This window comes from Anopheles gambiae, chromosome 2, assembly GCF_943734735.2.
Source record: "Anopheles gambiae chromosome 2, idAnoGambNW_F1_1, whole genome shotgun sequence".
Lineage (NCBI taxonomy): Eukaryota > Metazoa > Arthropoda > Insecta > Diptera > Culicidae > Anopheles > Anopheles gambiae.
In genome coordinates, this window is record NC_064601.1 from 40,802,413 (window position 1) to 40,826,281 (window position 23,869).

Below are 23,869 nucleotides of genomic sequence, written 5' to 3' on the forward strand. Positions count from 1 at the left end.
TATTACTTAGCGATTATCCTTCATTAGTTGCCCGTAGAGGTGAAAAGGATTCATCAAGGGTTTGATTGTTATGACACAAGGATAGAGTGTTTGACAAAATTGAACGTTAAATTATGGCACAATCAAACGACAACTATGTTTCAAGGGAAGGATACACCGTTCACTAAAATTAGCTACACGCAAACACAAACCACATTTTGTAAAGCCCAGTGGCAGTGGCAAGTTTATTTTACGTTTTTTTAGGACGCATGAAAAAAAGTTAAATCTTCTTTCACAAAAAAAACGCACAAAAAAGAGCTCAACCAACTGAAAAGGTTCCCGTCGCTTCCGGTCGCTGCAAAAGAAAAACGAAAGGATTGTTTTCCACGAACGTACGGCAGTGTGGGCCCTGAAAAGGGCGCAAAAAAAGCACGGAAACTCAAACCACCCATCCAAACGGGCTTTGACATTTTAATACGACGACGGGCGCCAATCAGCGAAGGGATGTGGGGGTTGATGCTGGGGTTGAAAGGAAGCGAGTGAGAAGAACCCATTAAAAATTAACCAGAATAAAATGAGCCTTGAACCGAGCGAAAATTACTCACACACAAAATGGTGGAAAGATATCGCCGAGCTGCCTCTTCCACCCCCTTTCTCCCCCGCTTGGTGCGCTGTTCGCGACCGGAGTAAACGAGTGAGCAGCACAGTGTGTGCGAGCGCGCCACTACCACAGCCGTGGACCGGGTGACCGTTTTGTCCGAAAATTAATTACACAGTAAATAAGAAATTATGGAACGAAAATTGAATAGTCCCCTCGGGTATGGCCGAGGCGCGCCCGTGTCTGCTCGGCATTGTGCGTCGCCCGTGCGGACTTGAAGAAAGGGAGGGATTTTGTGATCGTTTCATTGTTGGTTTTTCATCCCGGCTGCGTGTGGGGATGGTAAGAAGTCAGCCCAGCGGGAAGGGAATGAGAAAGCGAGAGAGAGAGAGATAGAAAGAGAGAGAGGGGTGAAGGTGGAGAAGTGTGTCGAGAAGCTCGTCCGCAAGAAGGGACAGCTTTTATAGAATTTAGCAGCTGCTACCGCTGTGGCAGCTTCTGTCCACTGCAATGTGCATAGCGCAGAAAATAAACCGAACAGCGAACGCGAAAGATAGTAACGCCATCGTACATAGGAGGCGGTGGCCACACTACCCAGCAGAGCGGTTGTGGGCAAGAAGAGGGCGCGAACGGGAAGGGGGAAAACAGGGAGCGACTGTGTGTAGGAAATCATAAAATATGAACAACTTCATTTTTCTCCCCCCGCAAGCGAAACGCACCCCTAGGAAGCACACACACACACGCGCCCTCACGCTCGCAACACCTGGTCATGGTGGCCGGTCGCCATTGGCTGTACGAGCGAATGGGCAGGCTCCGCCCTCTTGATAGGGGTTTCCATAGCAACAAAAAAGTATATAACGAAGGGTGCTATGTACAGCGCGTAAACGTAAACAAAACCAGTTTCGGTGGAAGGGAAACAGCTATGTTGGCATTGCTTGTGCCCGTGTGTAAGCAGGCACGGGCATGAAGTGGCGTGAATACGCCGAGCGCGTGCGCCAAAGCGAGACAAAGTGAGTGCGTTTTTTGGTGTGAGCGTGTTCGAAAATGCCCGGGGTCGATGGAAGTGAAGAAGAAGAGGAGGAAAAAGAAACACCAACACGGTTCATCTCGTCGAGGCACACACAGCCTGTCCCTCGAATGCATTCAATTTTTATTCCTCGACAGACGCAGACTCGAACGCACGCACGTCCGTACGCGCGTCCCGTGTTGTAAGCGATCGTAAGCGTAAAGCGGAAAAGGGCTGCGTAGACAGTCGGTAGAAAACAAACGCAACAAACCGGGGTGGATAAGTTTCACGGTGCTTTCGCGTAAGCTTTTGTGTCGGATAAAGTGTTTACCGGATTTTGGAGCTCGTTTCGTGACGATCGTGTGAGTTTCGCGCAAGTGATTTGTTTGCGCTCAGTTGTGCGCTAGTGTAGGGTGGTTTGTCGATGTTCGAATACCAATCAGTTACCCGAGTGTGATACGTGGCAATCAAGTGATGGTAGAGAGTTAAAGTGCCCGGAAATAAGCACCAATAAAACCCTTTGGCAGCTACAGAAACAAAAGAAAAACCGCCGATCGAAAGTGCAGTGCTACTCCGTCAATCACTCCCCGCACGAATGACGGTCAGCTATGTCGTATGACGCGAGTTGTCAATTGTTTTCCCAGTGTACACGGTTCGCTACAATTGCTCAGTAGAAGGGAAGTTTGCGATGTAATGAGTGTCAATTGCGTGCTGGTGCGAAACATTTGATCCTAACGAACCAAACCGCCCGCCCCAAAACGGTACTGCTTTCGGGCAATCAAAGTGACGCGACATTTTGTGCGAGAAAGTGCGTTTCTCTCCGTACGGCCAGCGGTGTAGTTCGGTGCAAATCTTCATGCTAAAATCGTCAGGAATGACTGTAACTCCGGTACGAATGGCGATGACCAGCCCGACGGTGCCCATGCAGCAGAAAAGCAACTCGCGGATCAGCAACTTCAGCGTCGCGTCCCTGCTGGCGGACACGCGGCCCAAAACGCCGAACGCGCACCATGCCATCATCACCTCCGGCACCCCGACCACGACCACCCCGACGCCGCCCTCGCTCACCCCGCTCAGCCCGCTGATGGTGCACGGGCCGCCGCACGGTGCCGCGCTGCTGCACCAGGCGATGACGACCGCGCTGACGACGGTGACGACCACGACCCTGCCCGGCACCTCCCCGTCCAGCGACATGCTGCCCGCCAATCTGTCCTCCCACACGACCAGCTCCTCCTCGCCCCGGTCCCAGCACGACGGTAGCTCGCTGCGGAACCTGGACGCGGACCGGCACACGGACACCCCGCACAGCCTGCTCGAGTCGGACGATTACGACTCGAACCACGACGAGGAGGAGGACTCGATCGTCGACATCGAGGACATGGACCAGGAGCTGAGCGAGAGCGGCTCGCAGCCGGGCGGCCGGAAGGGCAGCGGCTCGCCCGGGTCACCGTCCGCGATGGGGATGGGGCACGGTTCGCCGCCGGGAGCGGCCCTGGCGGCCGCCGCCGGCCACGTACCGATACGGCCGACGCCGTTCAGTGCGCTGGCCGCGGCTGCGGCGGCCTGGGGCGGCATGAGCGGCGGTGTACCGTGGCCCGGCGCCCGCCAGATGCCACCGTTCGGTCCGCCGGGGCTGTTCCCCGGGCAGGGCTTCGGCGCCGGTCAGCTTGGTGGAGGTAAGTGTGTTGTTGGCTTTGTTCGCAATAGCAATAAGACAGGGGTCGCGGCACGGCAGGCAAGAACAATTTCCGTAATCATTGAGGGAGGGGGGGGGGGGGGGGTTGGGGGGGATGGGTGGGCCAGGTTTCTTGGAAGGTTAATCGCATGCACCGCGCGTATTGCGCGTGTTCGAATTTCGGTGGTTTCGGTTCCGGGGCGAATTAGAAATTAGGCGACCTGATTAGACCACAAGCAGAGGAGGGATTGAAGGAAGAGAGTGTGGCGCACCGGTGGGGAGGGGCATTAGGTGAAAGATTAATTTCGTTTAATCGTGCCCGCAAAGCAGCAAGTCGTGTGTGTGTGTGCGTGTGTTTTGGAGCTCCAAAAAACGGCCAAGGTTGAAGGTTAATTGTGGCGCCATAGTTGTGTCCAGAAGCGCTGACAGATTTAGCGTGTATATTGTGTCTCTGTGTGCCGATGGCGTCGATGTGCTTCACCCCAAGAAGTTATCAATCGGTTGATAATTTGTTTTTGGACCTGATAGTTTCGGTCGAACGAGTGCGAGTCGCATTTCCATGGTATTCGAGTATCTTCTAATGGTGTGGGGGTCGATACGGGGATTTTCACAGCAGGATGACGCGCTTTACCGTGTGGGGTAGTGGTAATCACTACCAGAACACTTCTACCCACGGAACCAAAGCGGACAAATATTGATCTTTCGAAGGCAAAAGAAGCACAAAGGCAACAAGCACACGGGCTTCAAGCGCACTTGTACGGCGCAAAGGTCAACATAATCGATCGGTCGCGTTGTTTCGCCTTTTTGTTGCTTGGCCGCCGTATTTGTTTCGAGCCCGGACCGCTCCAAACCGTTTTAACACCTTTCAGGCTTAACACGGCGTGTCGGTGTGTTTTTCGTTATTTTTACCCAGTCATTTGCTACCAGCGGTGGGATTTGTGTAATGCTTGCACTGGCGCACTGTACAAAAAGGGCAACACCGCCGACAAAGTGTGGAAGTGAAGACGGCAAAACGGAACTGAAAGGATGAGCGGAAAATGAAAAGAAGAAAAAAACAAACCCCGGCAGCAATCTGAAATCGATATCGCACTTCCCAGGGTGGGCTCGGGGTGGCTTTAACAAATTAGAAACATTTAGCCCACGTTGCCGCGATTTCGGTTTTGAATGAAGTGAAACAAAAAGGAAACAAGATAACGGGCGGCGATGACGGCCGCGATCGAGTTTGGAGGGCATGAAGATGGACGGAAACGCTAATAGGCATTGAATGAGTGAATGAAAATCTCGCTCCTTCTCGGCGGGTGGTGGTTGGGGGAAGAGAGCAGCGAAGGAACGCACAAAAAGCTGATGAAAAGTCACACATGCGTGTGGTTAGTCGTTTGCCTTTGCTCTTTTTGAACGACCAGCCCGTACTGATTACGGCGCGCTGTTGCTGGTCGTTTGGGGATTTCGGGTTAGCAATTTCGGAAAGTTCTGTCATGCGTGACGCGCTTCGCCGCTGGGATGCTGCGTGCAAAGTGGGAAAGTGTCACCGGCCGACGGCAAACCAAAAAACACAACACTGTCTTGGATGTTTTGGTTTAAATTTGGTGTAAGACATGCGTTTGGGGTGTGTGTGTGTCTTAGTCAAGAAGGCAGCAAACAGTACGTGATCATCGCGAAGGTTAGTGGGTGCTTTGTTGACATAAAGGAAGATGGAAAATGATTTGATGGTTATGTGCAACAAAAACCCGTTTGCACGATTGTGTCATGTTGCTGTTCGGGGATAATTACACGCCTGATATTTCACGCACATGTGTGTGTGTGTGTTTTCCGCGCAACAAATTAATAATAAGAAGCGAACGGAATTATGGTATGTTATGCAAGTAAGAATGACACACAAGGACACGAAACGCTAATGCGAAATTCTTTGCTCGATAAAAAAAGACCAGCATTTTCTCTAATGAAGAACCGCTTTTGAGGGTTAAGTTGAAGCGCACCAAGCGCCTAATACTAATTCGTGTTTCGATCCAAACCATCGAACGTGGCACAACAGCGATCGCAATAAATCATCGATCGAGCGGGCGAGCGATCTTCGAAAATAACCTAATAAACGAACGAAAACGGCCGGCGAAGACGAAGGGCCGGCTGGGCATGGGAATGGCGGCATCGGATAAACGTCATCAGGCGCAGATGACAAACGATCGGGTCCGGGGAAAGATATAAACATATTTTATCGGGTCACCCCCGGAGACTCGGCCAAAACCCAAACCCGACGCAAAAGGGGGCGAATTTCGGAAGGAATGTTTTGAGCGCACCGAACGCTGACGTTTACGTTCGCCTTCCTTCTGCTTCTTCTTCTTGTTCTTCCCTTTAATCACGGGCCGCTTCTTTTTTTCGGGCCGGGAACTATCCACTTTGTCCACTTCCTGGAACCGGGACTGTCCTCTATCGTACCGAGGCTCGTGACTCTTCTTAGTGGCTCCGTTCTAAGAGAGGGAGAGAGAGATCCTCCCGAGCGGCCCCGACACCCCCAGAAGCCCCGAACGGAGGCAAGAAAACAATTAATTAGGCTCTCGGGGCGTTTGCTTTCCGGGACCATGGGATGGGCCGGGTTTTTACGAAACAGTGCTTCTGGGTGTGAGACGGTTGCTAGGTTGAAAAAAAAGGCAAAAAACACAGAAAACTAGGCCGACTGTAGAGACCCGGGACCTGGGCTGCCGCCGCCAGTCAGACAGAAGGTGCAGGCAGGAGGAGACCGCGATAAGAAAGATTAATTAATAGATTTCAGATACATCTTTCGCCCCGCGCATCCCATGGCCCAGCGTGATCGTGATGATCGCACCCGGGCTATCGGGATCGAGGCCCGGAATCGATCGCGTCGGTGGCGACGGCGGTGAGGCCGTGGTCCGTGGGAAAAACAAACGCTCCGTGCCCCGACGCTGGTGTGTGTGTGTGTGTGCGCGTGTATAAAACAAAACGACACAAGAAAGGCAATTTGAGGGACGTCTTCATGACTTTATTTTCATCTCTCATGATGATGCTCTCTGCTCTCTGAAGGTGGATCTGATCAGTGGAGTAGGGGCGGGGTAAGTTGGTGCGTAGGGAAGCTGGAAGAAACCGAAAACAGGAAGTGAAAACCGGTGTCCCGGTGTGATGGCCGGTTAATTAACTTGTAATTAGTTTACACACCGGGATAAAGTTTTTGTGGCCGTGTGTGTGTGTGTCCGTTTCGTTCATGTCGTCGCCTGTTGAACTATTTTTTGTGTGTTGCCGTCTGCGATCGCTAAGGCTTTGGAACACTTTTTTGTTTTGTTTCGTTGAAAATTGTTACAGCGAAGTGGAAAAAAGAAGTTAATAAAACACACACACACACATAGTTTCAATATTGAAACAGGAAGCTAGAAAAATCATCAACGAAACAGTTGGAAGTTGGCTAAATGGAACGGTGGAAAGGCGAAAAGCGCATCGCTCCGCAGACCCCGGCTGGGAGGAGTATTATCATAATTTCACCGTTTAAATTCTATAATTTAATTAAACTAGCTTCGCCCAAAGCGCCCAGGACGGTGGTGACGTTTCGTGGTCCGTTTCCTAACCTTCCGCTTCACGCTGCCTTCGGTGCCCCGTTTGCGTCTCCTGCACTGCCTTACGCACCTCCTCTTGCCAAAGCTCCATTTTGTGATCGTGTTAAGATCGGTGGATTATTTCGCCCTGGCCTTAGATCAAGTTGTAGTTGTAGTTTGTTTATTTGGTGTGTGTTTGTGTACCTACCCGCCCTGCTTCGACATGGTGTTGCCTCTGCCTTCCTGTCATCGCCACTGTTCGCCGTGTGCTGGAGTGTGTAATTAGTCAAAGCAGGCCGTCGCTTTTTTTTTGTTTTTTTGCCCCATTCTCTCCCTTCAATGTATCCTCACACTAAGTTCACCCCGCTCTGCGCTACTACATGAGTGGTTGTTCTTTTCTTCTTCTTTTTCTTCTCCTTCTGCTCGTTTAATTCAATTTTCGACAACCCATTGACGCCATCTTTCATTCCTCGTGCGAGCTTTGAAGCATTTGTTGTGTTGCGTGTGTGTAGCTTTTTGCTGTTGGTTTTGTTGTTGTTTCTCAGCCCTCCCCCACCCCTTCACCCTTTTAGTCTTGCGTTTAGTTTCGTTTTGTTTTTCATTTCACCTCACCCGGGGGAGGCGCTCTATTGTCGCAAGCGGGCTCGGGGGAACGTTGGTTCAACGCGCAAATTAAGTCATTAGGGAAACAAGGCAGCCGATCTAGCTGTTCCGGCTGGCAGCTTACTACCGCCCAGCGGTGCGCGAGTAAAGCTTGCGCCACCGAAGGAAAAGGCGGGCTAGTGCGGGCACCGAAGTGCACCCCCTTCCCCATGCACGTGGGGTGAAAATTTGATAAGTGTTTTAATTAGCCCGTGTGGCGCCTTTTTGATATATTTCCAGTGTCAACCGTGTATGCTGTTCCGTTCGTTGGCTCGGTGAAATAAAAAGCAATAAAACATATTCACGCACACACACACACACACACACACACACACACACACACACAGCCACATGCATTTGTTTTCGTTGTTGTTGTTGATGTGGTGCTGTATACACAAATACGCCTGACGTGAAATTAATTCGCATTTGGTAGTGTTTTTGCTTTGTTTTAAACATTTTATAGCATAATTTAACATTTGTTTAGGGGGAAAGTATGTAAAGCGGCGGTTGGTCCGGGTTGGTGATAACAAACACTACTGGCCAGTGGAGTCAGTTGGAGGCAATGTTGAGCGATGAATTCAAAAGGTGGATTTAAGGGTAGAAGAGGAAAAAAAGGAGGGCCCCATTGATGTTGAATGTTGAATGGTTAATGTGAAGTAAAAATTTCCCAAAAAAAAAAACCCAAAAAGATCTTCCAACTCGTACAATGCATCTGCGAAGCTTCAATACTCATTTGCTCGTCGTAAAGTTTCATCAGGCAAACAAATTAAGAGCGCCATTTATTTAGAATACATTTATAATCAGTATGAATTAGCGCTCGTCTTTAATAGACGGTTGGCTACTGCCAGTGGCATGAAATTCGCATTGATCGTATATTTGTTTTACTACCGTCCAACGGCTGACTGCGCCGTTGATGTGCGGTCGGCTTCATGGTCGCCGCGTTGTTGTTGTGCCCAAGAAGGGGATTCAGTTGCTCAGCCGAAGGAGCAGGCGAACTGATGCAGCACCCTGCACTCATGGCGGTGGCAAAAATCGAATGCAACTTCAGACGACATGTCGTGATTATCTGCAATCAGCAACTACCGGATTTGTTGTGGCTGTGGCCACATCTCACGGCCCGTCGCGTCGGGTTTTTGGGCTGTTTTGGTTTTACAGCATTCGGAGTGGGAGAGAGAGAGGATATAAAATTATAAATACATACAACCAGCGGTAAACGGACACCTCTCTCGAACGCTCGAACCACCGTCGCACAGTAGCTGTGCATCGAAACGTCGGTGCAAAAAGTGAGCGAGCAAAAATCGTGCCCGAGCGCGGCCACATCTTCAGCTACAAAACGGTTTTAAAACAAATTAAAACATTTTTATAGTGCTGCGTGAATCCATTCCACACTCCCCGGTGCGGTGCACGCCTGGATTGAGTTCCAGTGTGCTCGAGTGCATCTGAGAGGGAGAGAGAGAGCGCAAGAGAGAAAGAGATCATCGCAGGCCGAAACCTGCACTCGCGTTACGCCCGTCCGATCGCTAATGAGTCTTGAGAGGATCGCATAACATCACACGATGGGGTTCGAAATCTCCCAATCCCCCCCCCCCCCCCCCCGCTCCCCGGTGTGCACCTTTCGCCCAACGCAGATGCTTTAGGGTTTTAATTCGCGCGGCCACAGCCGCCACAGCACCGGGCGCATTTTATTATCCCTTCGCCCTCGTTCGCCTAGCGTACAAACGAAATGAGTGTTAATTTGACTTTGGTTGGAAGGGAAGGGAAGGTTTCGGAGGCTCTTTCCGCTCTTGCGGCTAGCGGCCCAAATTAGGAAACCCACTTGCGGATGGGGAGTGGGGCAGGGCAATGAAATTACAATAACAAATAAATTAACAACAATACTTTTCCATGTTCGCTTTTATTATAAACAAGTATCAAATTAATGTAATAATAATTTTAAATCACTTCACCAACCCGGGTCCCGTCCGCACCCTTCCGTATCATCGCGCTTGGGTCAGCCATTGGCAGCGAATGAATTAGCACCGGAAGCGGAGGTCCATTGGAGGTCCCGCGGGTTGGTGAGGCGTGTTCGGGCGGGATTTGATAATAGATTCTCAACACGCAAACCCAAGGACCATTTCACCACTTGATGCGATTGTTGTTTGATGTAGAGAGCTCACTCCAGTTTGTTTGTGGGCTTTAGTTTTTACGGGTCGTCGTTTTTTGCCCTTTTTTGTCGAGGCCTGGGCAGCAGTAGTAGTAGCGGAGAGTTGGGTTTTTATTATTTATTGTAATTTCCACTAATTAATATTAATTTCAACCAGAAATCAACCAAAAACTAGCAGGCGCAAATAAACGGCGACTAAATGCGTGGGGATGCCTAGGTAGGCTGTACCTGGCTTTTTAGACTTTAGCTTCTTAGCACTCTCTGTCTTACTCTGTCTCTCTCGCTCTCCCTTTTCTCCACAGTCCATCATTTTGGGGTGGTGATGCTTAACGTTTCAATTTCCTTATTTGAACGACCGGCATAGATTGTGGCAAAGTTTCGGTTTGGTCTCGCGGGCTTACAATGGGGGGGTCGGGTAATGTTTCAATTGAGCGGCCAGGAGCGTTTGGAAAGTGGGCCTCCATAGCAATGGTACTAGTAGCAGCGGTAGTAGTGGTGGTAAATTGTTCTCACTAATGCAACAAACTCCAACGGAATACCATCCACAAATGGAGTCGACGGGCAGGCAACACTTAGCCTTCCATTAATCGGAATCAATATTAATGAAGATCTTTTTGTTTCTGTTCCCTCAGTCGGGTGCAGAGAGAACGGAGAGAACTGTTGACTTGCTCTATCTCTCTCTATCTCTCTCTCTTCCTTTCTTTTTCTGTTTTTGGAGCACATGCGGCCTTTACCAGCGGCCGTCACAGTTCCACAGCTATCCACTATCGCTTTCCAGAACACACATTGAAACATTTCTATTAACGTTGCCGAAGGTCAACGATGACACGAAAACGATCCTCCCATGTGTGTTTGTTTGTGTGTATGTGCAACGAGACGAGATCGATCGCGCATACACCTTCCCGGGGTGGTTCTTTGCCTTGCAGCACACGTTGCAACTGAGCCCGCTCCTCTGAGGTTGAGGGCGATGCATTTGAAAATAATTTACAACGCCATTGTTTTCCCAAGGCCCCTTGCACTACACCCTCCCCCCCCCCCCCAAACAGCGCAAAACTGTATGCACGGTGAAATGGTTTATGATTTGATTGTAAACGATCCTTGACCGTCCAGTGCCACCAACCCGCCCAATCCAGGTCCCCGGTGCGAAGAACGAACGAAGTCAATCGATTGAGATTGCAAATTTTTGTGTCGAAGAATACAAAACTTTTCTCCAATGTGTGTGTGTGTGTGTGTGCTGGCGCTGTGTGCTGTTCCGTTTCGTGTGTCGTTCGTTTACAGATGGCGTACGCGGGGTCGTACCAGAGGAGGCATTGGATATCTTCACTATTGTTCGATGTTTGGCGTGTGTGTGTTTTGCTGTTGGTAGTTGTGTTTTGTGTGTTGTGCGCGGGGATAAATTCGGGACTGACGAGGAGGTCCCGGATGGCTACTTATACATCCATGAGCCTTGCTCCTCCACCCTCCGACACGGATCGAACGAAACGGAACGGAATTTGAAATGCAAATCCAGCCGCGTGGAAACGAGTGATTTCCGCGAACAAATTCCCGGACCGCGGTGGGGACACTAGCAGGCCCGGGACATTTTGGGGCAAGGTTTTCCCGTTCCGGTGAGCAAAAGGTGTAGCCCGTTGGATGCAAAACAAACAAAAAACAACCGAAACAGGATTTGTTGGGCTGTGTTGTGTAGTCGAACTCGATTGCTGTGGAATATGATTATAGAAATTTGACTACATAAAAGAGTTGTGTGGTTGGTGGTGGGTTAAAAATGTACTACCAATACTTTCGTGTCGCAGTTTGGCCCTCCCTGCACAGGTCCGTTTCCTGTTCAACATTTTATATGACTTAATTTGTCGACGGACAGGGCTCGCCGCCGCAAAGCACTCACTCAGTAGCTCGGGTAGTACGGGTTGCTAATTCATTCAATAATAATGTTGCCAGTTTTACGAGCACATGTTTCCGTGTGCTGTGCGGTGCTGTGTATTTGTCGTCTCGGGGGTTTCATGGAAGTGTTTTTTAGAGGCGCAAGAATTTTATGCAAGATGTACGAAACAAAAAAGACACCCAAAAATCCAACCGCATTAGCTGCAGCTGCAAATTTTTACCAATTTTGACACATTTGCAGCACACACACACTAGATGGCGCACACATTGCTGCTGCTGCAGTGGGCCCCATAGATGTGTGCGCATTAGTGAACAACGCTAATGGACGCCCTCTGGCTGCTTGGAGGAACAATTCCAAGAATTTGTTTGCGGGGAGAGCAACGAGAGAGCGCCTGACTCCTTTGCGTCGTCATTTCCTCGAACCGCATGCGTTCGGGGCGCGGTGCAGAAAATGCAATTTTCGTTCAAAACAATTAAACACGAGCGAGCGAGCACGAGGTAGGATGGCACGCAGCGACTGGGGCGGTGGTGGACCGTCCTGTGCGCATCAGCTTTTTGTCTCTGCAGAAAGGCGAACTCCGAGGCGAGCGGTTTGTGCGGGGAATGCAATAAAATGACAACCATCATTAGGAACCCACCCGAGGAACCCACCGGCGTAAATGAGATGAATAAATTTCAATCCATAACGACACTCTGTGGGCTCTGCGTCGCGTATGCAAGCGAGCACCCCTAAACCCTTGCAGAGCTAGTTTGTTTCTTCAAGAAAAAGATCCTTCATTTCACGTCAAAATGGTTTTTACTTAGATATATACAAAGAAGTGGCAGTAATCTTCTGGCCGGATTAACACCGTTGGACAATGTGGACCATATTTCTCAAGCTAGTCTTCATCAGTCGTCGCACCCCAAGGGTTACTTGGTGTGTGTGTGTACGCGCACACGCTTCTGTTCCGTGGAATCCCTGATTCCTAGCGGAACGTCATGTTGCGCCTGTCGGAATGGGCGCTGATGGTGTCGGGGTTGGTGCCTCGCCCCCCTCCCGGGCAGGCTAGAGGCAGGCGCACACTGGCGGCTGCAAGGAGGGATGTCGAAACGATATTTGCGCGCATCCGACGTTGCTAATGAAGCTGTTAATTTAGATTTGTTTTATGAAACGGCGAATTTGGCGCGCATCGCGTAGGTACCGTAACCGTCCGTCCGCCATCCGTGCCCCAGAGGGTAGGCAGTCGCAGCAAAAAGGTTCGACCGGTGATGATTTGAAAATTAATTTCTTTACTCTGGTGCCGTTGCTGCAGGACTGTGCCACATCGGGGCGGAGAGGAACGAGAGAGATCAGATCAGCCAAGCTTTTCACACGCAGGTGCTAGACACAGTGCGCACTGGCTGTTGGTTTGTAGGCGTTGTTGTAGTTACGTTGGCCTGTTTCCTGTTCAATTTGACCAGTCCGTCGTTTAATGGACCATCCCGAAGGCTGTGGCCTGTGGTGGAAGGGAACTGGAATTACAAAACTAGCATTTAACCGGGACGATAAGAATCTTTACTGTTTGCCCGGTCCGGCTCGTTGGGTTTCAATCGGTGTTGCTGTTGCGATTAGTGGATGCGTTAGCGTTTTTTTGGGATGATAAAAAATGGATGAAGTTGTAATGAAATATTTATACGTCGGGATGGGATGCAGACTTTTAGTGTATTAAGATTAGCCTTTGCGCTGTGTTTGATGTGTTTGATATTTGAGATAGCATCAAAACAGTATTTGGTGCACAGTTTGTGAGGTTGAAATTGTCGACATTCAACTTCAACAATATCAAGCATTACATTATAAAGCTGTCATTTTAAACTTCTTTTAAAACTGAAACCTCTCAATGAAAGCATATCTGAAGCAATTGTACAATGAAATAAGTCTGTTTTTGAATTGACATTCTTAGTTTGTTTCTATTTTGTGGGATATTTGGGTTACACGGCATCTCTAATTCTTTGCATTAACCCCATCCAGTGTGTCTCTCAGTTCCTAGCCAATCTGCCGTCCAACATCAATACTTCCGTTTGGGTCCGGCGTTTCCGGAGGTGAAAGAAGCGAGTGGCTCAGGAAGCTGCTACTGCGTTGATTGTTTGGAACGTTAATAACTATATTACTTCCGTTACAACGCCGTCTGTCGAGCGTGATTGAGATGCACACGCTCCGGAACGTAATCAATCTACAGCGAAGGGAGGCTGTCTGCTGCTGCACGTCGAGGGATATCCCTCGAGTAGAAAGAGAGGAGGAGCGAGAGAGAGAGAAACAAAGAGAGACTAAGTGAGAGAGTGGGGGATCTGCTGAAGAGACAAATGAAGTGTTGGCTGTTGGCAATATTTGGGACGAACGGACACACCCAACCGTCGACACCATCGGGACCGACCGGCTACTGGCATGGATGGTGCGCGCATGGTGGACAATTGTAGACCGGAACTGGAATTTAAATAAATTAATAACAACTCTCACTTTGCCGGTTGGGCGACAACTGCGATACGATTTCGGCGGGCACACTCGCGCCTGTTTGGGTGATAAATGGAAATTTATCTCAATAATTTTCTATTTCCCGTCGTATTAGTGCGCTCCGCCTCGCGGCAACGGCGTAAAGTGTAAAGGCACGAGGAGAGGCAAAAAAAAGGATGTGAAAGAGAGCAAAAAGAGACAAGCTTTCTCCAGACACGCTGCAAGTCAGCGGGTCAGTGCCGGGGAAAGATTTACAAAAATTATGAGCATTAACGGCCATGGCGTGTCGCAAATTCGCTCGGGGTTGCTTTTTGATTGGGCGCACTCCTTTGCGGCACTCAAATCGGAATCGCGGCACGGATGGTTTGAATAATTTGTGCCCAACAACGGCAGCGGCATCTGCACTGCATCGTTTCGGGAGCCGCCCGTGCTCACTCGCGGTACGCAAATTTGCGTGTCAATCGCTAATTTTGGCAATAAATTTTAATCGGCCCCATAATCGTGCCCAATTAATAACGCCTTTCCGTCTGGGTTGTTCCCTGTTTTGCTTTCATAAAAGCCCGGATTCCCTGTAGCTGCCGATGAAGTTACCGGGCGAACGGGAAATGACTGCTGAGCGCGTTGATTGGAAATTGGAGGGCGCTCGAACGCTCGAGTGAGCACATGGGTAGACACACAACAGTGGCAACCAAAGCGACCTCAAGCAGGCCAAAAACAGGCAGCAGAGAATTGAGAAGCGGACAGCTCCCGAATGCAACGCGCCGGGAGACAAGTGCAACGCAGCAGCGATAATTACTGTTTGGTGCGGTTGCGATGCGTTTGCAGCTTGCGTCCGATTGTGGCGCTGCGTTCTTATCTAATCTTAAACGGTTCCGCGCAGCGCAGCCACAAAACGGGGGATCGAAAACGGACCCAAAAACTGTCCCCTATTGCTGGAGAGCACTTAAACGGCACGATTGGTTCGCCCGCAAGACCGGTGGCAGCGGTGTGCGCAAAATGTGACATTTCAGCTCGATAAGGAAGCGTGTGTGCGAGAGCGCCGGGGTGGGGCTTGCGTGTTCCCGAGGAGGGCCAAGCGGGGGAAGCCCAAGGACGGTGCATTGGAAGGTTCAGCCCAGCCTGGACAAGAAATAAATTACGCGCTTATAAATTATATAGAGCCATTAAAATGGTTTATCACAGGTGTAATTGATTTAATTAGTCCATTAACTGCTGTCGGCTACCGCGGCTACCCCAGCGGCTTTTGGGCAGCCGATGGCGCTCTTCGATTGGAGGGACCCGGGCCTAGTCATCGGATCGGATCGCGGATTGATTGCCATTGTTTGAGTTTGCCGCGTGTTCAACGTCGGCAAATAGAGCCTCTAGCCGTTGTTACGCAAAGCTTCATGTCCTCAACTTGCAAAGTTTATGACTATCTTTCGTGTAAAAGCGTTTGCATTTTTGCGTTTTTTCTGTGTTTGAGGGGTTCAGTCTCTGGGAAGAAAAAATGTAAAGCAAAAACAAAACGGCTGCTATTTTGCCAAACTGGAACCATCACTGGGAAGAGCGGGGTAGAGCTGAGGGACGCTTGGGGGCCGTTTTCGTTTTTGCGCGCTTCGGCCAGTTCAACCCAATTAGTGCTTGTATGCAAATGGTGGCTAATTAATTGCAAAAATCTTCGTCGCCTTCGCCGGAGACGCCAAACCCGAGACGGGCTAGCAGTGTGTGTGTGTGTGGCGTGTGTGGCGTGTCCCACTATTCCTGCTGTGTTATATTTCTTGCGTGTATGTAATCTTACGTTGTTTGAACGGGGGAGGGGAGGGGTCCGAGCCTCAGAAATATTGTTTTTGTGTTTCAACTTTTTTAATCAAACACATCGAGCGATGCAGAAAAGCTGTCGTTGGGCACTAGCGATACACGACAGGGAAATAAACAGCCTTAAACAGAAATAGAAATCCTCTGTGTGTGTGTGTTTGACCTCTCGGGTTGCGTAATGCGTGGTTGCTTCCGTCACCAGAACGGCATCTGGTGTAGCCGGCGGGGTCACCTTAGGTTAGCAGCGAACCAATTTCCGCTTTTTTCCCTTCCGAAGAGTGTCGCCAAGGCCAATCGTTTCCGTTTAATTCAATTAGGTACCATAACTCTTTCACCCTCACTCTCGAATGTGTCGATCGGTGCCGTAAATGATGGCTTCGGGTGTGTGTGTGTTGGTACGGGTGTTAATTAATCCTTTCTTCACTGCCGATCGACGGCAGATAAAGCAGAGGCACAGCACCGGGCGCCTGCGGTATCCTTTCGAAACAATGTTTCCGTTTTAATGCCACTGGGTCGGAAGGTCGACCATCACATCAGGGCGTAGGGAAACTATTCGGTCGAACCTTTATACGATCCCTGAACGGGATGGACCGCCAGATGACGGACGCCCGATGAACCCTTTTTCCGGCTGGTTGGTGCCTTTTTGTCGCTTTTTATGACGACTTGCCCTGTCGCCCTGGCGCAGTTATCGCCTGAAGAAGTGGCTTTGTTTTCGCTGGAAGTAGTAAAAACGGTAAAGCGTTTTATAACGTTATAGCCACCGGAACAAACAAAGCCCGAAAAAGGATCAGATGGGTTTGTTCGGGGGTGTTGTGGTTAGTGACAATTTTGAGCACCGTCGCCTCTGGACGCTCGCTTTGGTTGGAAGTGCACCGTTCGCACAAAATACGAGACCTATTTCGATAACGATCAGCTTTGTTAAAGGTGGAAAGCGTTTTGAAGAGCATCGAGGGAGCAGTTTATTGAAAATTTTAATGATCTTTTTTTATAACGATACAGAAAATGAGGCACACAATTGATGGCGTAGTGGAGCACAACAAACTTCGGGGAAGAATTTGGCAAGCCCTCATTACCACAGGGAAGAACATTATCAGCGAAAAAATCTGTCCTTCCGAAACATTGCCAGCTCCCGATTGAGTGTGCAATAAAATTCAAATTAAAGTGTACCAGATTGGCAAAGCCGAGCAATGCAACCGATGTAGTTGGAAGAAGAGCTGCGCCCGCGGGAAACCCGCGGGCTGCCGATCGGCCAAGACACAGTTAGCCGAATTCCGATTCCCGTCTGATTGAGCGGTTGTTTTTTGTACCGCCAGTCGTCCCCAACAACCGTCCCCAAGCGTGTCCTCGGTGAGGCCGTCCCGGGGTCTTCTTGGCTACCTCACATTTGGTGCGAACGGTTGCCACCTTCCCTCCCATTAGCCGTTGACATTCTTGCCGCGGAGGTTATGCGGATCTGTACGCTCGCGGGGCCATTTTCCCATTTGTCTGCGACGCGGATGAGCAGCGTCAAACATCAAAGGGAAAAGTTTGGGGTATGTTTGCGCGTTCGTTTCTCGTTGCGCGCTTCACCATCGGCATCGAATTCTTGCGCGGCGGACGCGTCCGCCCCGCCGTCTGTGGCATCCGGGGCACGACGAGTTTGCGGCAGATTTTCGCATACGATTTTCGCCTGCTGTTGGTGCGCGAGTGACGGGCAGAGTTAGCGGAAGTTGACCAAATATCGGCCCCAGCCGTTTGGGGAGGAATACCTAAAACGAACCAAACACACACACACACAAACCGACCGGCAAACAGGGGATTGAGGGGCAGAAGGGGGAAGCTCGATCGCTCCGAGTGCGAGATTATCTTATTACCATTTGTCAAACCCCACGGAGGGTAGCAGCAGCGCCTGAGAAGGGCGGTAGGGGCTGGGGGGGAGCACGGTTTGGCACGACAATCGGCGTGTTTTGCCTTGGAATCGCGAAACATGTGTGTGACAAAGCGTGTCGCGATCGCGTCGACTATGGGGCGGGGGCTCGCGGGGGAGAGGAAGCAGGATGGAGGGGGATGGAGAAGGGTACGGAATTCGTCACGGTATCCAATGCAGTGAAACGCGCAGCAGCAAATTGATTTGATTGCAGTTAATGAATTGCCGGTCGTTACGGCACAAGGGCGCGCGAGTGGGGTTTGGGTGGGTTCACCTGATCAACCGTACATTAGCAATTTAGATAAGTGAGTGTGCGTGTGTGTGAGAGTGTGTTTTGCATGGGAGGGTGGTTTTGGCACCGATTGCTAGCATAACGGGCGCATAAACTATGCTTTTGATGCTTGTTATGCTGACAAGATTTAGCCCGGCTGCCCGGCTAGAACAGTGCAAAAGAATTCCAAAACCTTCGAAACTACCAACGGAAACAGATAAATTCAGTTCATTAGCACAGGTAGAGCGCACACTGTGGGAACGGTATGTGTAACGGGCTCCTTTTGCTTCCGAGAAGGATCTTTCGCCCGAGAAGATAGTTGCCGGTGAAGAGTGTGAGTTACGATCGCGATTAGGATCTTGCGTGTGTTAGAGAGCGGGCAAGATCAGCGCGATCAGCGTCTCCGGCCGGCTCACACACCCTTCGGTGCACGGTAACAAGCAATTACTAATCGACGCTAATGGAATGCAAATGTTGTTGGTTGTGCCCACTGCACTGCGCTGCTGCCTACGTGGCCGTCTTCATCATAATGCCCCGCATCCAGCAGCAGCTCTCACACCCTGCCACACACACACACACACACACACACACACACACACACACACACACACACACACACCCCTTCTACCCCTGCAAAGAAAGTGCGATTAAACCTCGGGAAGGCTGCGAAACACCACAGGCACAGGCAGCAAAAAAGCCAATCGCAGTTGAACCTGAACCCGAACTAATCGATTCGCTCTCTTGTGCAAAACAAATTAGTAAAAGCAAAGCACACACAAGGTTTTGCTTCTTGCACACACACACACACACGCACCCACTCGCTCTGTTTGGGTTACCGCTCGTGCCCTTGGAATACCGTCGGCACCAAGCGAGCGATCGCGGTGCAAGGCAACACACACGATGGTCAGCAGGCAAGAGAGGGCAAGCGAGTTGCATTGCATTGCAAATTGCAGGCGCGTTGTAGAACATCCCAAACATAACGTGCACTTGCGGTTGGTGGTTAAGGTTGTTATGGCAGCAAAAAAGAAAAGAGCAAGCCAATACTTTCCTTCGCCCCAACTAAGCATCGCACCACAACCCAACACCCGAAAGGCTAGAAGGAGGGACACACATACGAATGAAATTAATTTATTAAACTGCAATTCACACTTCGCCTGCTCACAACGGAGGCAATGCGCTGCAGTGCTTGCGCACTGCGCAAATGAGTGTGTGTGCGAGAGGAACAGTGGGCCGGCGCCTGGAAGTTGCATCAAGAAGCGGGAGCGCTGCTAGTGCAGCTAGCGAACTGTGTTCCACTCGAACGCGAACGTGCACATAGTGTACGTAGAGCTCTGTGTGTATGGGGCTTGGTGAATATTATCAGCCCGTGTACTCTCTGCCAACCTTTATTTACTGCTTCGCCACCTTTGCCGATCGAGCAGTGTATGTGCGAGGCAAGGACAATCGACCCGCGAACGAGGCGAAGGGGGCAATAGTCCACAGTATGTAGGTGGAACTTCCGTGTCGAGTGTGTGTGCGGCCAACCTGAACGCTCTGCAACCGTGGACGACGAAACATGTCCAACCTTCCCCCTTTTTTGTGGGTTGTTGTGTGACTGTGAAGGGTGTGGCCAAAAGGACGCCCCGAGACGAAATGGTGTTCTTATTATCATTTCATTTCGCACACCGTGTGTATGCCGCGGTGACCCAATGTTAATTGAAAAGTGTGTGTGTTCAGTAGCGAGACGAACTGCCTCTGCACAGGGACAGATGTCTTCACGAAAGTCTGCAACCCGACGCTGTGAGCATTACCCTCTGATTCAATGGCGTCGATCGTCGTCAATTAACGCTGATTGAGGTTATAATTTACTGTGTCACTTACACTCCTCGCTACCGGTTCCCACTTGACTATTAGCGCTCTCTTGACTTCGGAGTGCGTTCCTATCAATTAACTCTACCGCGCGGAACTCAGACGGTCCCCAGCCCAGAAGGCATCCACGAAGGCGGTACAGAATGTTTCCCTCCGATGCTTCCGAGACAGGGTATCGATTGCTTGAAGTTCTAATAGACTATTAGCTTTCCCCCGGGGTACCGGTACAACAGTCACTCACCCCCTTCACAACTGCAGTGCTTCCGTTTGGCTTCCCGTCGGCTTTTCCGCTCGATTCGGTTTCTTTGCCTTTTTGTGTAAAAATAAACATATCGCTGTCATGGCTGTGAAATGGTGGTTGGAAATGCCGTTCTCGTACCATCGGTCTTTCGGTATCCGTATTCCGACACAAAGAGCTCGGGAATGTGCTCGGGCAGCGGTAGGGGGAATGTAAGAATGTCACCACCGTGTATACACAGTGCAGCAGTGCCGAGAAGCCGCACTTGACTAATGAGACATTAGAGCACTGCTCCGCGCGCGCTCCGCGGAGTCTCGCTGTCGAATAATGTGTTGCTCAAAACGACCCTGAATCGCTGTCCGGACATCTTGATCGGCCGCAGATTCGATAGGCAATGGGAAGGGAAAAAAAGAAGAAAAAAACATGAAAAATTAAAAATCGTAATAAATCTTTGCCCATGTGCGTGTGTGTTCGTTTACACTTCATCCATCGTCGAACTCGTCGAACGGTTTCAACACGTTTGAAGGATAAAAAGGGGGTACAGGCGGCTGAAGTGGTCGGAAATTTATTAGTACGGGACCACAGTGCGCTCCCGTCCCGTCTGTCGCGTGGTATTTGTATTTGGTTGTCTCTTTGGCAACTTCATTAACTGTCACTTGAAATATTGTAATGTGTCTTACCCCCGCTGCTGCATACACGCACGGCAATTCCTTCTCACGACGGCGCGAGTAGAGGGAACGCACAGAAGCGCCATTTGATGAACGAGATACCTCCCTTACCCCGGGGGGGGAGCGGCTGAGACCGGGGCCAGTTTAGTTTTCCGATGTTCGAGCACATGTTCGACGGGTGCATCCGTCGGACGAATGTACAGCTGGCACGCGATTACGATGTTTCAGTGTGTTTCGCCAACGGTGGAGGGCGTTTTGTTATGATTGAAAGACCGCTCCCGCGTGTTTGCCTGGGTCTGTTCGTTCGGTCGACAACGAACGGCGGGGAACGGATCGATGTTCTTGCCTGTCCGACGTGTCACGTGTGCCTTCGGTGCCTCACATTGAATGAAAAGAAAAAAAAACGCTCGACGCACTTACTAATCAATCCTGTATATGTGTTCTCTCCGTTTATTGCAGATAACGAACCGCCCCGTATCAAGTGCAATCTGCGGAAGCACAAACCGAACCGGAAGCCCCGCACACCGTTCACCACCCAGCAGCTGCTGTCGCTCGAGAAGAAGTTCCGCGAGAAGCAGTACCTCAGCATAGCGGAGCGGGCCGAGTTTAGCTCGTCGCTGCGGCTCACCGAGACCCAGGTCAAGATTTGGTTCCAGAACCGGCGGGCCAAGGCGAAGCGCCTGCAGGAGGCCGAGCTGGAGAAGATCAAGATGGCGGCACTCGGGCGGGCACCGGGCGCCCAGCTCTACATGGGCTACTTCCATCCGAGCTTAATGGGTGGCGCGATGCATCTGGGCTAAGCGTGCCGAAGATGCCTCCAAAATGCAACAAACCAACAGCAACAAGAACAACAAAAACAGCAGCAGCATCAACAAAAACAATTGCAAAACAAAACCTACCAACCAATCAACCATTGTGAATATTAGCATTTAAGTGTCTATTGCTAAAACTGACCTGTTGCTATACTCGTTAAGAAGTGGTAGTGCCGGCCGGACGATGTCTATGATTAGGGTATTTATTTTAGTTCGCATCCAAACGTCCAAGCGGCCTCGCAGGAGGAAGGGCACAACTCTGCAACTCACACAGGGCATGCCCGGAGTGCGAAGAGTTTAATTTTATTTATTCCTAAACGTGGGCTTTCCCTGGCCCGGGCGCTTTGTATTGGCCCTACTCCCTGTGGGGGGGGGGGGATTTTGTAAATATTAATCAGTTTTGGGCATCCTTCGCTTGCCTCCCTTTCCTCCCCTGGATGGTGTTTGCTGAGTGCTATTGGTGGTGGTGGTGTTAGCCCAACAACACCTCATCGCCGCTCAAGACAAACGCTCTCCGATCGCCATTTGTAAATATTGTCCCGAACGAAAAACGGTTCCGACGTTCCGAGGGTTGCGTGCGAAACACTTTTCGGCCCGAGGGGGTGGATAATTTGCTCCCTTCCCCTTGCTTTCCAGCGCGATACGTTTTTGGGTGGCAATGGCGCCTAAAGCTGGCTCCACTGTGTGCACGGTTTTAATTTCATTTTTTATGTGTTTGTGTGGAATGTAAATAACAGCCCCGAAAGGGGTGAACAATCGCTAACGTTGGCTAGGGAAGTGTAGGGATTGCGCCAAGAAGGTAAACGTTCGTTGGAGATTTCGATCAGCTGAAGTCAAATGCGTCCGATCGGGTCCCCGGGCGATCCGTTGTAAATAGACCATGTTTAAAAAGAGAGAGGGGGATGGTGTGCGAGTGTAGATGAGGTGGGATTACTGGATGACGACAGTGAGGCGTTTGTTGTTGTTTGAATGTGACAGCTTATTCGCCATTTGCGCTGCTAATAGATAGATAGGTGCCCCGGGGTGAGTGTTTGGAGAAGAGCCTCCAATGTTTGTGGGTCGTGTGCCGATCTCGATCATTACTTATCCAATTGCTGCCAAAGTTGTACAGACGGACGGGGGGGAACCGGTGGTAGGGGCACACAATCCACTCCATTAAGTGGAAGGCAAATAAGGTTAATTTGAAGCCTCCTAGCTCAGAGCAAACACCAGCAACACAAAAAAGCGCTGAAATCGGGCATCAATTCGGATGGAGTTCAGGTTTTTGCCGGGGGAAGAGTTTTTTTTAATAAAGCGCAGGAACAGGTAACAAAAAAACTCGCACACGCATCAATGAAGAAACACGCTAGACGAAAAGCATTGCACAAAAAAAAAGGTAAACGACAAACAAATGGCAATATGTAGCGAAGAGCGTTGGTGAGATGTTTGATATTAGCTGGCAGGGTAGCTCACCGCGTAACCGAAAACTGTACATTAAGGCCGGGCTACATTGATCGTACTCCGTAGTGTAATTTTTGTGAACGCGTACGCCATCTAGCGGTGGCGGGTTGAAGCTACATGCTGGTATAATTTATCTGTCAAAAAACGTTTTGGGTCGAGGAGGCTATAATTTTACCCAATGATGGATAGATGTTGGAAGATGGGGAAAAATGTTGCCCAGCGCTTTGTATCAATGACGATTTGTCCAACAACAACAATTAACGGCCTACTTTGTTGCAATTTATAGGCGTATATCAACATTTCAAACGGCATACAAGTAGCCTGTTCAAAACTTGATGAGACACCAAGCATGAATAATTTTGACACATAAATTATACCGACATCTAGCTTGCGCTGGTCGCCGCCAGATGCGCTAGTGAAAATAAAAATTACACTTGCGAGTACGATCAATGTAGCCCGGCCTTTAGGCACAATAAGCGAACAGCACATGCGCTCGTATGTATGTGTGGATGAAGAAGCGGCGAGGATATCATGCATATGCTAAGTGGAATCGTGGAGGCAAGCTAGTGGTTAAGAGTTAGATACAAATGTGCTGGTGATTTGAACACTAAGAATACTAAGAAAAGAAAAGAAAAGAAAATTATATACAATAAATAATGAAGAAAAATACTACAACAAACATTTTGTGGGTATTGTTATTGCGTGTTTTTATATCACATTGAAATTGTCGACAAGAAATAGTAATCTACGGAATTGAACAAACTGTTACTACTTGGCTGAAATATTCCTTTCTTCTTGCAATTATCTTCTCTAGAAGGATGGTTTAATTCGATGTAAGTTTGTTATTTGCACTGTATTTATATGTCTGTATTTATATGTATTTATATGAGCCTTCAACTCGTACGACTCAATAACATGCTCGTCATGGGTTCAAGCCTTTAATTAATCTTTTAATTAAGTCT

At 49.8% G+C, this 23,869-nt stretch overlaps 2 protein-coding genes across 2 annotated transcripts in view; one reads left to right on the plus strand and one right to left on the minus strand.

Moving 5' to 3' along the window:
- Positions 1-23,869, minus strand: part of LOC5667758 (uncharacterized) — a 549,880-nt gene that overhangs the window by 169,322 nt on the left and 356,689 nt on the right. The window lies entirely within an intron of this gene.
- Positions 1,536-22,784, plus strand: LOC1274345 (muscle segmentation homeobox). The gene is made up of 2 exons (XM_313452.5): positions 1,536-3,259; positions 21,115-22,784. The coding sequence occupies exons 1-2, from the start codon at positions 2,440-2,442 to the stop codon at positions 21,453-21,455; spliced, it is 1,161 nt and encodes a 386-aa protein (XP_313452.5). The 5' UTR covers positions 1,536-2,439; the 3' UTR covers positions 21,456-22,784.

Bases quoted from the DNA above. Each gene is read 5' to 3' on its own strand.
- LOC1274345 (XM_313452.5), top strand. From the start codon at position 2,440: ATGCTAAAATCGTCAGGAATGACTGTAACTCCGGTACGAATGGCGATG. The intron at 3,260-21,114 runs GTAAGTGTGTTG...CGTTTATTGCAG, and splicing joins CGCCGGTCAGCTTGGTGGAG to ATAACGAACCGCCCCGTATC.